Source organism: Rutidosis leptorrhynchoides, chromosome 2 (genome assembly GCF_046630445.1).
Source record: "Rutidosis leptorrhynchoides isolate AG116_Rl617_1_P2 chromosome 2, CSIRO_AGI_Rlap_v1, whole genome shotgun sequence".
NCBI lineage: Eukaryota > Viridiplantae > Streptophyta > Magnoliopsida > Asterales > Asteraceae > Rutidosis > Rutidosis leptorrhynchoides.
The window spans coordinates 627,161,753-627,178,255 of record NC_092334.1 but is presented as its reverse complement, the minus strand read 5'-3'; the positions used below and the strand labels follow the sequence as shown (position 1 = coordinate 627,178,255).

Sequence of the window (16,503 nt, the reverse complement as noted above, 5' to 3'; positions counted from 1 at the left end):
GACAAAGGACAATTAACCCATGGGCATAAAACTAAAATCAACACGTCAAACATCATGATTACGGAAGTTTAAATAAGCATAATTCTTTTATTTCATATTTAATTCCCTTTATTTTATATTTAATTGCACTTCTAATTATCGCATTTTTATTGTTATTGTATTTAAATGCACTTTTAATTATCGTACTTTTTAATTATCGCAAGTTTATTTTATCGCACTTTTATTATTCGCAATTTCATTATCGTTATTTACTTTATGCTTTAAATTAAGTCTTTTATTTATTTAATATTTTACATTTTGTTTTAACTGCGACTAAAGTTTTAAAATTGACAAACCGGTCATTAAACGGTAAAAACCCCCCTTTATAATAATAATATTATATATATATATATATATATATATATATATATATATATATATATATATATATATATATATATATATATATATATATATATATATATATATATATATATATATATATATATATATTTGTATTTTTATAAAAGTAAACGAATATAGCGTTAAGCTTTGTTTAAAGATTTTTCCTGTGGAACGAACCGGACTTACTAAAAACTACACTACTGTACGATTAGGTACACTGTCTATAAGTGTTGTAGCAAGGTTTAAGTATATCCATTCTATAAATAAATAAATATCTTGTGTAAAATTGTATCGTATTTAATAGTATTTCCTTGTAAAATATAAAGCTATTTTATATACACCTCGCATAACATCAAGTATATTTTTGGCGCTGCTGCCGGGGATAATCAAACTTAAAAGCCGGAAGCGCAACGCTAAATAAATAAATAAATAAAAGATTTTTATTTTTAGTTTACTTTTATTAAAATTCACTTTTGTAAAAATACGTTTTTAATTATTCGAAAACATAAAAAGATAACAAAAATATAAATATTTTTAAGAATTTGTTAAATATTTAAGTTTTGTAAAGTTTCTTTATTTTTATTTTATAAAAATATAAGTTTTATTTAAATATTTTGTTTTTATTAAAACATATAAAAAAAATGTCGAATTAAATCCTGTACCTGAGTTGAATTTTGGAACCCCGCGACTCGCGGAGTTTGCAGCTTCGAATACCGCAACTCGCGGAGCCGTCTGACACGGGCCACACAGGAACCCTAATCAGCATTAATTACGGAGTAATTATTAATTATTATTATTATTAACCCTAAATTACTTATTATTATAATTAGTTTTAAGTTTCTTTTTATTTAATTTATATATTTAGTTAAATTAGTTTAATTAATGTAAAATTAATAGTTTTAATAAATAAATAATATAAAAATAATATTTTTATAAAAATTGTAATTTTCACAACTTTTAGTATATTTTTATATTTTTTTTCCCTTTTTAATTGTTTTAGCGTAATATTTGTATTTTTTGCTAGTTTTTAGTTTTAAACTTAGTTTTTGACATAGTTATATTTTTATTTCTAGATTTTTAGGCTTTGCCGTGATATCCCTTAAGTACTTTTTCTTTAGACTAAGATTTAGGTGCTTTAGAATTTTGCGACGCCTTTTTAAGTTTTAGTACCTCTTTTTAAGACATTGCCATTTGGGATATAGTTTTACTTGTAAGCTTTAATATTTTTAGACGCCTTTTACCTATGTATCAATTATCATTCCAATTAGTAATCTCAATTTGCGATTATAATTTTAAGTTAGTGATAGTAATAAGGTTGGGTTAGTCGAGTGTTTTTAAGTTCTATAAGTTACTTTTTTTTTCTTTCTTATTTTTATTTTTCGACTTTTTTCGACACACTCTTTTTCTTTCTTATTTCTCGCAATTCTAGTTTTAGGACATAGATTTTTATTCTACTTCTTATCTAAATTTCTTAAAATTACGAAAATTTATTTTAAGTGGTTAAATTGATAGACATCAAAATTTTCTGGTTCGTAGTAATAGTTGAATTTGTACGTGGACCGGGTTATTGGAGCCAAACTGTCCTCAATTATATTGAGACCAAACGAATCCTGCCCCTCTGCTTCATCTTTTGGCTATTCGAAACGTGGGAAAAATCAGAAAAGTCTATTAATTGGATAACTTATATAATTTTTCTTTCCTTTTTAAAAAAACTAATAGGATATTCAGTGAATGCACCGAGCAAGACGTTCACCACCTTTTGTACGTTCACCACCTGTAACTAGATCAAGACATTTAGCAAATATTACTGCCGTTGATTTTTCTTTAGAATTGTCATCCAGTCGACCAAGTACTCCAGTTCAAATTTCCAATAATCCATTTTTTGAACCCGACCTCACAATTGAGAATCCGGAGAATATTTAGGGACGATTCATAGATCCTGAACCACTAAACTTTCCTCCGGAACCACCAATCATTCAAACAGAGATTGTTGAGGAATGAACCATTAAATCAGAATCCTCTAGTGATTCCGATTCAACAAATTCAATTATGGAGAATCTGAAACCTTTAAGTATGGAAGACCGAATGAGAGCTAAACGCACTGGCCAAGGTCACGCAATTACTCATCCTGACATTAATGCACCAGATTATGAAATCAAAGGACAAATTCTACACATGGTGACTAATCAATGCCAATTTAGTGGTGCGCCGAAGGAAGATCCAAATGAACATCTTCGTACCTTTAATAGGATCTACACTCTATTTAAAATAAGAGAAGTGGAGGATGAACAGATATATCTCATGTTATTTCCCTGGACTTTAAAAGGAGAAGCCAAAGATTGGTTGGAATCGTTACCTGAAGGGGCGATTGATACATGGGACGTTTTAGTTGAAAATTTTCTTAAACAATTCTTTCCGGCATCTAAAGCCGTAAGACTTCAAGGAGAAATTGTTACGTTCACACAGAAGCCGAATGAAACTCTATATGAGGCGTGGACAAGATTTGGAAAGTTATTAAGAGGATGTCCGCAACATGGTTTAGACACCTGTCAAATAGTACAAATATTCTACCAAGGATGCGACATCACTACAAGAAAAGACATCGATATAGCAGCTGGTGGTTCCATTATGAAGAAAACCGAAACTGATGTTTATAAAATTATTGATAACACTGCTTCCCACTCACATGAGTGGCACCAAGAAAAAGATATCATTAGATCATCTAAAGCAGCTAGAGCCGATTCTAGCCATGACTTAGATTCCATTTCCGCAAAGATAGATGCTGTCAAGAGACGAATAGAAAAGATGACTAAGGATATACACTCAATACGAATTAGTTGTGAGCAGTGAGGAGGACCACATTTGACAAAAGATTGTCTCAGTATTGAATTAACAATGGAACAAAGAGAGAATATTTCATACATAAACCAAAGGCCTGGAAATAATTATCAGAATAATTATCAACCGCCAAGACCGATCTACAATCAAAACCAGAATTATAACAGAAATATTCCATACAACAACCAACAAGGTCCTAGCAATCAACAAGTGTCCAACAATAATTACAATCAGCAAAGACCTAATTTTCAAAACAAACCACCACAATAAACCGATGATAAAAAGCCGAATTTAGAAGATATGATGACGAAGCTAGTTGAAACTCAAACGCAGTTTTTCACATCTCAAAAACAAACAAATGAACAAAATGCTCAAGCATTTAGAAATCAACAAGCTTCTATTCAAAATTTGGAACAAGAAGTAAGTAACCTAGCAAGGTTAATAGGTGAAAGAAAATCGGGAAGTTTACCTAGTGATACAAATGCTAACCCCCAGAATGAAACAGCTAAAGCTATTACCACAAGAAGTGGTACAACACTTAAACCACCTGAAATACCTGTAACTTCTGATGAAGCTATTCATACTCCACAAGAACCACAACCTGATCAAGATAAGGAAAAAGAACCGGTAGTTGAAAAGGTTAATGAAGATAACACAGTTAAGGCTAAACCTTATGTTAAACCATACCAACCACTACTTCCTTACCCAAGTAAAATGAAGAAAGAGAAACTTGAAGCCGAGCAATCCAAATTCTTGGATATGTTTAAACAGATAAATGTAAATCTTCCTTTCATTGATGTGATTTCAGGAATGCCTAGATATGCTAAATTCTTGAAAGATCTAATCTCAAATAGAAAGAAAATGGAAGAACTCACGGCCGTTACTATGAATGCTAATTGTTCAGCAGTGCTGTTGAATAAGATACCAGAAAAATTATCTGATCCAGGAAGTTTCACAATTCCATATTTTCTGAGTAGTCTTAGTTCAATAGAAGCATTGACAGACCTAGGTGCTAGTATAAATTTAATGCCGTATTCAATATATGCTAAACTAGACCTTGGAGAATTGAAACCAACCAGAATAAGTATACAACTAGCCAATCGATCAATAAAATATCCTAGAGGGATAATGGAGAATATGCTAGTTAAAGTTGGTACTTTAGTATTTCCAGTAGATTTTGTTGTTCTGGACATGGAAGAAGATTCTCAAGTTCCTCTCTTATTAGGAAGACCATTCTTAAACACGGCTAAAGCAATGATAGACGTATTCGGTAAGAAATTGACCCTAAGTATAGAGGACGAGAGTGTTACCTTTTCAGTTGATAGAGCAATGCAACAACCACAATCTGCAGATGATACATGTTATTATATTCAAACTATAGATGCACATGCAGAATTATTAGAAGAATTTCCAGAATTACAAGGAACAGGAGAATGTTCTTTAGGAGAAGGAACTGAACAAATTGATGAAGCTGAAATGCTAGCTACACTTATGGCTAATGGATATGAACCAACAACAGAAGAAATTCAAATGCTAAAAGAAGAAGACAGATATCGATATAAATCATCAATAGAAGAACCTCCGAAATTAGAGTTAAAGCCACTTCCAAACCATTTGGAATACGCTTATTTACATGGTGAATCTGAATTACCTGTAATAATATCATCTTCTCTTACTAAAAATGAGAAATCACAACACATTTCTGTGTTAAAAGCTCATAAACCAGCTATTGCATGGAAGATTCATGATATTAAAGGAATAAGTCCTTCGTATTGCACACATAAAATCCTTATGGAAGAAGGTCATAAAACGTATGTGCAACGCCAACGAAGACTAAATCCTAATATGCAAGATGTAGTTAAGAAAGAGATTATTAAACTGCTAGACGCAGGTCTAATTTATCCAATCTCTAATAGTCCATGGGTAAGCCCAGTTCAATGCGTGCCTAAGAAGGGTGGCATGACTGTCATTACAAATGAAAAAAATGAGCTTATTCCTACAAGGACTGTAACAGGATGGCGTGTATGTATTAATTATAGAAAATTAAATGACGCCACCAGAAAAGATCACTTTTCCTTACCTTTCATTGATCAAATATTGGAAAGGCTAGCCGGAAATAGTTATTATTGTTTTCTTGATGGATTTTCCGGATATTTTCAAATTCCAATAGCACCCGAGGACCAAGAGAAAACCACGTTCACGTGCCCTTATGGTACTTTTGCTTACAAACGCATGCCATTTGGACTTTGTAACGCCCCTGCAACCTTTCAAAGGTGTATGATGGCGATTTTTCACGACATGATAGAAGAATGCATGGAAGTTTTCATGGATGACTTTTCAGTCTTCGGTGATACATTTGAATCATGTCTAGCTAATCTTGAACGAATGCTTATTAGATGCGAACAATCAAATCTAGTTCTTAATTGGGAGAAATGCCATTTCAAGGTTAAAGAAGTCATCGTTCTTGGTCATAAAATTTCGAAGGAAGGAATTGAAGTGGATAGAGCTAGAGTAGATGTAATTGCTAAACTTCCACATCCCACCAATGTTAGAGGAGTTAGGAGTTTTCTAGGGCATGCCGGTTTTTACCGACGTTTCATAAAAGATTTTTCTAAAATTGCCACTCCTATGAATAAACTCCTAGAAAAGGATGCTCCATTCATCTTTTCAGATGAATGTATCAAATCTTTTAATATTCTTAAAGAGAAACTCACTAATGCGCCGATCATGATAACACCAAATTGGAATCTACCATTTGAACTAATGTGCGATGCAAGTGATTTTGCAATGGGAGCCGTTTTAGGACAAAGGATTGAAAAACGATTTCAACCTATATATTATGCTAGTAAGACGTTACAAGGAGCACAAACAAATTACACAACTACTGAAAAAGAACTCCTTGCTATTGTCTTTGCTTTTGACAAATTTCGATCATATCTCGTTCTAGCAAAAACGGTGGTCTATACCGACCATTCTGCTCTTAGATACCTATTTTCGAAACAAGATGCTAAACCAAGATTAATCTGTTGGATCTTACTCTTACAAGAGTTCGATATTGAAATCCGAGATAAAAAAGGAGCAGAAAATCTCGCCGCTGATCATCTTTCTCGTCTTGAAAATCACGAACTAGAAGTTCTAAATGAATCGGCCATACAAGACAACTTTCCTGATGAATATCTATTGAAGATAGATTATAATGAAATCCCATGGTTTGCAGACTATGCAAACTACTTAGTTTGTGGATTCCTTGAAAAAGGATTATCGTACCAAAAACGAAAGAAATTCTTCAGTGATAAAAAACACTATTTCTGGGAAGATCCACATCTATTTAAAAGTTGTCCAGATGGAATAATACGCCGATGTGTATTCGGAGATGAAGCTAGTAAAATTTTAAACCATTGTCACACATGACCAACACGAGGGCATTATGGGCCTCAATTAACAGCAAGAAAAGTTTATGAAGCTGGATTCTATTAGCCTACAATTTACAAAGACGCACACCTTCTTTGCAAATCCTGTGATGCATGTCAAAGGGCCGGAAAAATAAGTCAACGTGATGAAATGCCACAAAATGTCATACAAGTATGTGAAGTATTTGACATTTGGGGTATTGACTTTATGGGTCCATTTCCAAAATCTCATAATAATCTCTATATTCTCGTAGCCATTGATTATGTATCTAAATGGGCGGAAGCACAAGCTCTCCCAACTAACGATGCACGAGTTGTAGTCAACTTTTTAAAACGTCTTTTTGCAAGGTTTGGAACACCGAAAGCTTTAATAAGTGATCGGGGTACTCATTTCTGTAATAATCAACTTGAGAAAGTTCTTAAAAGATATGGAGTAACTCATAAAATCTCCACCGCATATCATCCACAAACAAGTGGACAAGTTGAAAATACCAACCGAGCTTTAAAACGTATTCTAGAGAAAACCGTAGGATCAAATCCGAAGGAATGGTCCATTAAATTGGAGGATGCACTCTGGGCTTTTAGAACAGCCTAGAAAACTCCAATTGGAACCACACCTTTTAGACTTGTTTATGGAAAAGCATGTCATCTTCCAGTAGAAATTGAACACAAAGCATTTTGGGCTTTGAAGACATGTAATCTTGATATACATGAAGCTGGACGTCTACGATTAAGTCAACTAAATGAATTAGAAGAATTAAGACATGAAGCATACAAAAATTCATTAATCTATAAAGAAAGAACGAAGAAATGGCATGATAAAAGAATCAGAAGTTTAAAAGAATTTAAAGAAGGAGACAGAGTTCTTCTTTTCAATTCACGATTCAAGCTATCTCCTGGAAAATTGAAATCAAGATGGTCTGGACCATTCATAGTCAAAAGAGTTTTCCCATACAGAACGATAGAATTAATAAATTCAAATGGGATTGAATTTAAAGTTAATGGTCACAGAGTTAAACACTACATAGATAGTCCGATGGAATTCGACAATGAAGTTAATCACAATTTCGATACCACAGCTAACTAAGTGTGGGGAGAATCAAATCTTTAAAGGATTTTATGTATTTCTGTTAGTGTTAGATTGTCTATTTTCGTGTAGTTCTCGAAAATGGAACCCGAATGGTCTTTCTCTAGCAGACCCTAAAGAACTAGTTTTCTCCCCCCATTCTGAATTTTTATTTTTTTTAGAAAATGAAGACTGCCTGTGAACTAAACCATGGTCTAATGCTACACGCTTTGATCACTAAACATAATAATGACACACTACCGAGTGAAATAGTATCAGTAATCAGAGAAAGATTGGACGGAGTAAGAAAAAAATCCAGATGCGAAGATAATAAGTTACAATTTGGTAAAGGAAAATCAAAATCTGCAGTGAAAAGAAGAGCACAACACCTAGAAAGATGTCACAAATGCGGAAAATGGTCACATGGTGGTAAATGTTCAAATAATCAAACCTATTCAAATACCGAATTTTTTACTTTATGCAGAGACGGACCGTTCATATGTTTAGAAGAAAAAACACTGAATGCTCGAGGTTACGCCTATGTAGCTATGGAAAACCAATTAAACCGACTATCTTATGAATGGGATAGATCATATAACTAAGAATACTATCTCACAGGTAAGTCTGTACAGTTTTTATTTTTATTTTTATTTTTAACCTTTTGATAATAAACGCTAATTTGTTCGCTATAAAGTATTAAATTGGTATTGAATAAAATTAGGTTTGGCGACCGAAATTATTGATATCATTCAAAAATTTATTACATCACGACGAAATTTAACGTTTATTCTTAAGGTATAACTATCTTTAATCAATCAACCCAAAATATTTCAAAAATTCGTCATGAGTTAAATTAGGTCATGGAACCGAAATTACTTTACCGAAAAGAGGGGCGCATATTTTTGATAATATTTGATTGATTAAAGTGGGATAAAAAGCCAAAAAGATTTTTAATTTTATTTTTACCATGTTTTTAAAATTAATATATAAATCTTAAATTAATATTGTAAACTTTGTAAAAACAATATATTTAAAATTGTAAATATTTAAAAAATATAATATAAGTTTGGTGTGATTTTATAATATGAATTTTTAAATTAAGTTTGGTGTGAATTTTTAATTTTTAAAATAAGAATTTTTAATTTTATGCATTTCAAATTTTAAGTTTGGTGTGAATTTTTAATATTAATTTTGAATTTTATGTATTTTTATTTTAAGTTTGGTGTGAATTTAAAAACAAAAATTTACTTTATCTCATTAAGTTAAAAATATGATTTTTAAAATTCGTCGTAAGTTGAAGACTAGGTCATTGAACCGAAATTGCTTTACCCGAGGGAGGGACGAGAACTTTTATTATCATTATTTTTAATCTTATTGAATTAAAGTATGCCAAAAACATAAAAAAAAAACCCAAAAATCTTAGCTTTTAAAACAATCGCTACAAAAAGACAAATTTTAAAATTTTGTCGAAGGACGGACTAGGACATCGATCCGAAACGACCTCATCCTAAAAAACAAGGGAAACAAAATTTTAAAATTAATTACTTAATTGTTTCATAAGTTAAGGTTTATTAAAAAAAAAAAAAAAAAAAAAAAACACCGCGACTCGCGGAGTTTGCAATGGCAAAATGCCGCGACTCGCGGAGTTCCAAAAATACAGAAAAAAATAAAAGGGCCGAACAGATCAGTCTGCACACTACCACACCCATTTTTCTGCGAAAATACACGAAAAATAACTCCCAAATCGATTTTTTTCACCGAAAATCATCAAATCTTTTACTAAAATCATGTTGAGAATGATGCTATCAAGGAATTACTCAAGAAAAACGGTAAATTTCTACACCTAAACACCATTTAATCCGAAAATTGGTGTTCTTGAGCAATTTTATACCAAATTCGATTTTGATGCTTTTTAGTGTAATTATGCTTAAATTGCTTATGTATTATGCTTGTATAACCTAGATTGATGCTATTTAACATGATTAGGACTTACGAGCCTTAAACTTCAAATTTTGAGTAATCTAGGGATTGTGTTCTAGAGCAATTTGGGGCTTTTTGATATAAACAGGTTATGGCCGATTTTTGTCATGAATTGTTGCTAAATTAAGTAGTGTAACATGTTTAGGTAGTTAAATGATCCAAACTTTGAGCTTAAACATGATTTTGAGAATTAAAGTGGACTTTTTCAAGTCTAAAATTCATGAACTTGATTTTTGAGAGATAATGCCATTTGAAACTTGTTTAATTGCTAGTAATGATTATTTTGACATGTTATTTGAGTTGAATGCTTATGAACTTGGCGAACATTTTCGTATATGCTTATTTGAAAAAGTGTAGATTTGATGAAAATATGAAAATGAGCTTAAGTTTGATATAAATTAAACATGTCATTGTAATTATTTTGATTGATGATTTTGCTGACACTAATGCATATTTGGATGCACAAAAATTGTGTTTGATGTGTTTTGCAGACTGAAATGGGTGAATCTTCATCCCAAGCTCGCAATGCTCCTGCTGAGAATACGGAACAATAGGAGGTGGATAACTACTACAAACAAGATATACCTCATCCAGTCATGACATTTTCTGATATGCACTTGGAAGATTTGCACCCGAACCTGAGATTTGACAGACTTTGGATAGATTATCCAAAATACCAAAGGGGTTTGCATACTCTTCATTCTAAAGCTGTTGAAGTACCTAGGGTCATAGAATGGGGACCATTAGAAGCTGTAGAATTGGCCGGGCCAATTAGGGAATTACTTGCACAGAGGTATGGCAATTCTACTTTTAACGATTGGGTACGGTTATTCAACATGAGTAGACCGGTATATAAAGTATGGTGTGAAGAATTGTTGTGTAGTATAGAATTAAATGATCTGGTAGCTAGTTTAACCGATCGATCTTTTATTAGATTTTTGTTAGGAGGTTCGATGCGCCACATGTCTTTACTAGACATGGCTCAGGCTTTACGTATATATACGCCTGAGGAGTTAGCATCTGCCGATTGTAGAGGGTTGATATTAAATGGTAGAAAGATAGACGAAAATTTTGATACACATGGTGTATGGAGTCAAATGACTAGCCATCACCGATTTAAAGGGGGAAATTACTCTTATTTGGATATAGATAGAGCAGAGTTAAGAGTAATTCATAGGTTTTTAGCTAATTCGATTACACAAAGAGGTAAGAATAAGGAAAAGGTAAATGAACAGGATTTGTTTTACCATATGTGTATTCGAGACCCACAAAGCGCTGTAAGTATACCTTATTGTGTGGGTTATTATTTATCAGCTATGGTTAGGGGGATGAGACCGCATAGCATAATAGGAGGTGGTATATTTATTACTTTGATTGCTGAATATCTCGGTGTGGATATAAGTCGGGGGGGATTATTAGTCGAAGAACCAGAACCCCGCGATACAATAGGTTTAAATGTATACCATGGTACGAAGGTTTTGAAGAGGCGAAATAACGCCGCAGTACGATATAATGGTAGACATCCACAGGTTGAGAGAAACCAACAGCAAGGTAATGTAGGAGGGGGAAATGAAATGGCAGAAATGCAAAGGTTTATAGCTTCACAAGAGTATCAAAATGCTAGACATCGAGCATTTGAAGATTGGCAAGTTCATCAAAACCAAATCATAGCTTATTGCCAACAAATAGGTAGAAACTATATTCCTACTCAATCGCCCGTATTTCCTCCCTGGTCTATAGAGATTCAACCACCGTATCCTACGTATAACCCAGCCGAAGCATTTTATAACACCTATGGTTATGCATGGAACCCCTACTGGTATCAGTATCATCCCTAGTCTACTTAGTTTTATTTATTTTATAATTTGTAATGTTGATACATTTAATACTTATGTTAATATTGTAATAGTTTTTATAATTTTCTAACTTTTATTATTAGATTTTAATAATTTTTGAATGTGGGGTAATATACCAAACTTCAAAAATATGTATATATGTTTGCAGTTTATCTTATGTACACAACAGGGTAAAACAACGCATTTTCAAAGACTGACATTAAGTTCAGCAAAAGCAACTAATTTTGACGACAAGATGCATAATATATGTGAAATAACAACAAGACAGAATGAACAAATGATATGCACCATTTATCATTCAGCAAGCAAACACAAATATGTTTGGAAACTTTGGTAAAATTTAATCATTTTCACACAAATCACCCTCAATAATTTAAATTGTTACTGATTTCTTGCAAATGAGGGCATTGCAAGATCTTAAGTGTGGGAAGGGGTTAAATTCTTTCGGATTTTTAAAATTTTTATCTTAAACACTTGGTTACCATTAAAAATACTAGTAAAGCAGTAGTTGTATTAGAATCTAGTGCTCTCTGATAATAAAGAACAGCCCTAGTCTTATATACTGACTACCCAATTCTAGTAAAAATTTTCAAAATTTTCAATTAAATGAACTCAAAATCATGTTTATACATATTTATGAACGATAAAACTAGGTGTTAACACCGAAATTATTATTACCTTGGAAAGGACATAAATTGAGAAACAAACCAAAATGTTAGAATTCATTTAAAATGGAATAGAGGACAATAAAAAGGAAAATAAAAGCCAAGTGTGGGAAAATTTACCAAGATATTTTAAACATATGTCACATATTTCTGTAACAAATAATTGAAAATACTTTTGTTTTGAACGATAATTAATTGTTTTACCCGATTTACTGTAAGAAAGATGGATCTACACGATGAATCAATTCCATCATTAAAAGGAAGTAAAGTCTTCCGAAAAAGAAACGCGCTTCTTGATTTAGGTCAGGAAGTTGTCGTCCAGACCAGCTGTAGGTTGACGAAAAATCTAGAAAAGTTATCACTAAAATCGGCAGGAAATCCACGGACCTCAGCATAAAACAGGGTCGCCAAGTGGTCAGATTTATCCTAACCATGAGAAGGATTTATCTCGTAAAATGGGGGGGGGCACCGTGCAAATTAGCTGGATAAGACTAATGAATCAAATCCCCAGAAAGGATAATCTCCTTTTAAAGATTAAAAATCAGCTTTTAAGACTGATATTACTCAATCCTTGAGATTGACCTTAAAGATTGAGAATTAAAAACTCATGGAATTCAATGATATCTAAACTCGAGCTTGAACGAGAAAATATTTTGATCAAAAATACAAACCGATTTGTTTTCTGAAAAACCATTTTCAATGCGTTCATTACCATTGAACGTAAAATCCTAGGAATTCACCTGGAATTCATTAGGTCACCTGAACCAAATCGGGTGTCAACCGTAAGAACGGTGGTTGCATAGCATGGTCAAAGACAGGACCTTGTGCCAGACCGAAAAATCATAAGGGTGAGCTTTACTATTGCTCTTACCAAGGATAGTAATTGCATCCGACACGTTATAGACCATAATTAAAAGCATGTCAGGGGACATTGCCTTAACAGTTGCTTGTTCAACGCTTTCCTTTACAACCGGACGGTAGTTTACCGAAAGGTAATATACGGGACAAGTAAACTGGACGTGTTGCTTTCCTAATACAAGGTTAGCAAGTGGGTGACACAAAACCGCAAGTTTTCAGCTAAAATTTTCAAATCTGAAACCCACCAAACCCACAAAAAGAATTCGCAAACACCGGTGAAGGGTTATTCCGGAAAACTTATCTAGGGTAAAAGCTAGATTCAATTTTCAAAAGATCAAATGTTTTCATAAAGATCCAATTTCCTTAATGGATCTAAATTTTATAGTCATGTGGGACTGTAAACCATATCGTTACTACCATTGTTTATACCGCCGTATAGAATTCACTGATGTACAAAGTGTGAAGAATAAAGAAGTGATTCTGGTATTTCAAGACTATATTGCTTGAGGACAAGCAACGCTCAAGTGTGGGAATATTTGATAATGCTAAAAACGAACATATATTTCATAGCATTATTCCCCAAGAAAGACAAGCTTTTAGTTGCAATTGTTCTATTTACAAGTAATATTCGTTTAAATATTAAAAGGTGAAGACAAAAGACAGATTCGACGAATTGAAGACGCAAACGACCAAAAAGCTCAAAAGTACAAAATACAATCAAAGAGGTTCCAATTATTGATAAGAAACGTCTCGAAATTACAAGAGTGCAAGATTCAAAACGCAAAGTACAAGATATTAAATTGTACGCAAGGACGTTCGAAAATCCGGAATAGGGACCAGAGTCAACTCTCAACGCTCGACGCAACGGACTAAAAATTACAAGTCAACTATGCACATAAATATAATATAATATTTAAATAATTCTTATAATTATTTAAATATTATAATATATTAAAAATTCGTCGGCAAAGAAAGACTCCAAAGTTGGTGAGCTGGAAAATCAAACTCCGCGACTCGCGGAGTTTGAAGGCAAAAATTGCCGCGAGTCGCGGAGCCCCAAATTCTGAAACCGCCTATAAAAGCAAACGCAGTTTGATCGCAAAAATATCAATATATATCCATCCATCTATCTATACGTAATATTTATATTTATAATTTATATTTTAATTTTAATTTTAATTTTAATTTTAATCCTAATAATAAGGATATGTTAGCGAATATTGTAAGGGTGTAAGTCGATATTCTGTCCGTGTAAAGCTACGCTATTTTTAATCATTGTAAGTTATGTTCAACCTTTTTACATTAATGTCTCGTAGCTAAGTTATTATTATGCTTATTTAAAACGAAGTAATCATGATGTTGGGCTAATTACTAAAATTGGGTAATTGGGCTTTGTACCATAATTGGGGTTTGGACAAAAGAACGACACTTGTGAAAATTAGACTATGGGCTATTAATAGGCTTTATATTTGTTTAACTAAATGATAGTTTGTTAATTTTAATATAAAGATTTACAATTGGGCGTCCCTATAAATAACCATTTACACTCGATCGGACACGATGGGCGGGATATTTATATGTACGAATAATCGTTCATTTAACCGGACACGGGAATGGATTAATAGCCACTAGAATTATTAAAACAGGGGTGAAATTATGTACAAGGACACTTGGCATAATTGATAACAGAGTATTAAAACCTTGGGTTACACGCAGTCGATAACCTGGTCTAATTATTAAACAAAGTATTAAAATCTTGTTACAGTTTAAGTCCCCAATTAGTTGGAATATTTGACTTCGGGTATAAGAATAATTTGACGAGGACACTCGCACTTTATATTTATGACTGATGGACTGTTATGGACAAAAACCAGACGGACATATTAAATAATCCAGGACAAAGGACAATTAACCCATGGGCATAAAACTAAAATCAACACGTCAAACATCATGATTACGGAAGTTTAAATAAGCATAATTCTTTTATTTCATATTTAATTCCCTTTATTTTATATTTAATTGCACTTCTAATTATCGCATTTTTATTGTTATTGTATTTAAATGCACTTTTAATTATCGTACTTTTTAATTATCGCAAGTTTATTTTATCGCACTTTTATTATTCGCAATTTCATTATCGTTATTTACTTTATGCTTTAAATTAAGTCTTTTATTTATTTAATATTTTACATTTTGTTTTAACTGCGACTAAAGTTTTAAAATCGACAAACCGGTCATTAAACGGTAAAAACCCCCCTTTATAATAATAATATTACTTATATATATATTTGTATTTTTATAAAAGTAAACGAATATAGCGTTAAGCTTTGTTTAAAGATTTTTCCTGTGGAACGAACCGGACTTACTAAAAACTACACTACTGTACGATTAGGTACACTGCCTATAAGTGTTGTAGCAAGGTTTAAGTATATCCATTCTATAAATAAATAAATATCTTGTGTAAAATTGTATCGTATTTAATAGTATTTCCTTGTAAAATATAAAGCTATTTTATATACACCTCGCATAACATCAGCATGCCTGTCAACTTTCGATGTGAAGAAAGTTTTTCTTTTAAAAACGAATGCAATGTTTGTAAAATGTATCATATAGAGGTCAAGTACCTCGCGATGTAACCAAATGTAATGTATTCATCCAGATGGATTAGGACCGGTCATTATAAACTTGGAGTCCCTTTGAGATACCGCATGATCTTCTTTGCAGTGAGCATATGATTCACATTAGGTTGTGCTTGATAACGTGCACACAAGCATGTAGCGAACATGATATCCGGTCGAGATTCTGTAAGGTACATCAAGGAACCAATAATAGCCCTGTAAAGAGTCAGATTGACCTTTGCCCCTGTATTTTTTGGTGTAATCCCGTGATTCACCGATAGAGGATTCTTGGCAACTCGTTCATTCTCCATCTTGAATCGGCTCAATAAGTCAGCTACATTCTTCGATTGATGTAGAAAGATGCCTTTTTCGTTTGATCAACCTAAAATACTAAAAAGAAGTTAATGGCTCCCAGTGAACTCATCTTGAATCGTTTCTGCATAACCTCTTCAAACTCATCAACCATCTTCTGATCGGTAGATCCAAAGATGATGTCGTCCACATAAACCTCTACCAGCATGATATCGTCACCTCTTTCTTTGATAAATAGAGTCTGATCGATGACTCCCCTTCTAAAACCATTTTCTATATTAGTAGTTTGATAGAGTCGCATACCAAGTTCTCGGGGCTTGATGAAGACCATATAGCGCTTTCTCCAGGAGAAACACCTTTTTCGGATGATTTGGATCAACAAAGCCCAGTGGCTGAGTCACATACACTGTTTCCTGGATATTTCCGTATAAGAACGCACTCTTCACATCCATCTGATAGACCTTAAATCCTTTGAACGAAGCAAAAGCCAAGAACATTCGAATTGCCTCCAGTCTT

At 32.8% G+C, this 16,503-nt stretch overlaps 1 protein-coding gene across 1 annotated transcript in view; it reads right to left on the bottom strand.

Annotated features, from left to right (window-relative positions):
- Positions 1 to 15,986, bottom strand: part of LOC139890075 (secreted RxLR effector protein 161-like) — a 93,954-nt gene extending 77,968 nt beyond the window's left edge. The window contains exon 1 of the mRNA XM_071872977.1: positions 15,743 to 15,986. Within this exon, the coding sequence (XP_071729078.1) occupies positions 15,743 to 15,986 (244 nt within the window). The remainder of the gene's footprint in view (positions 1 to 15,742) is intronic.
- Positions 15,987 to 16,503: the final 517 nt, after the last annotated feature.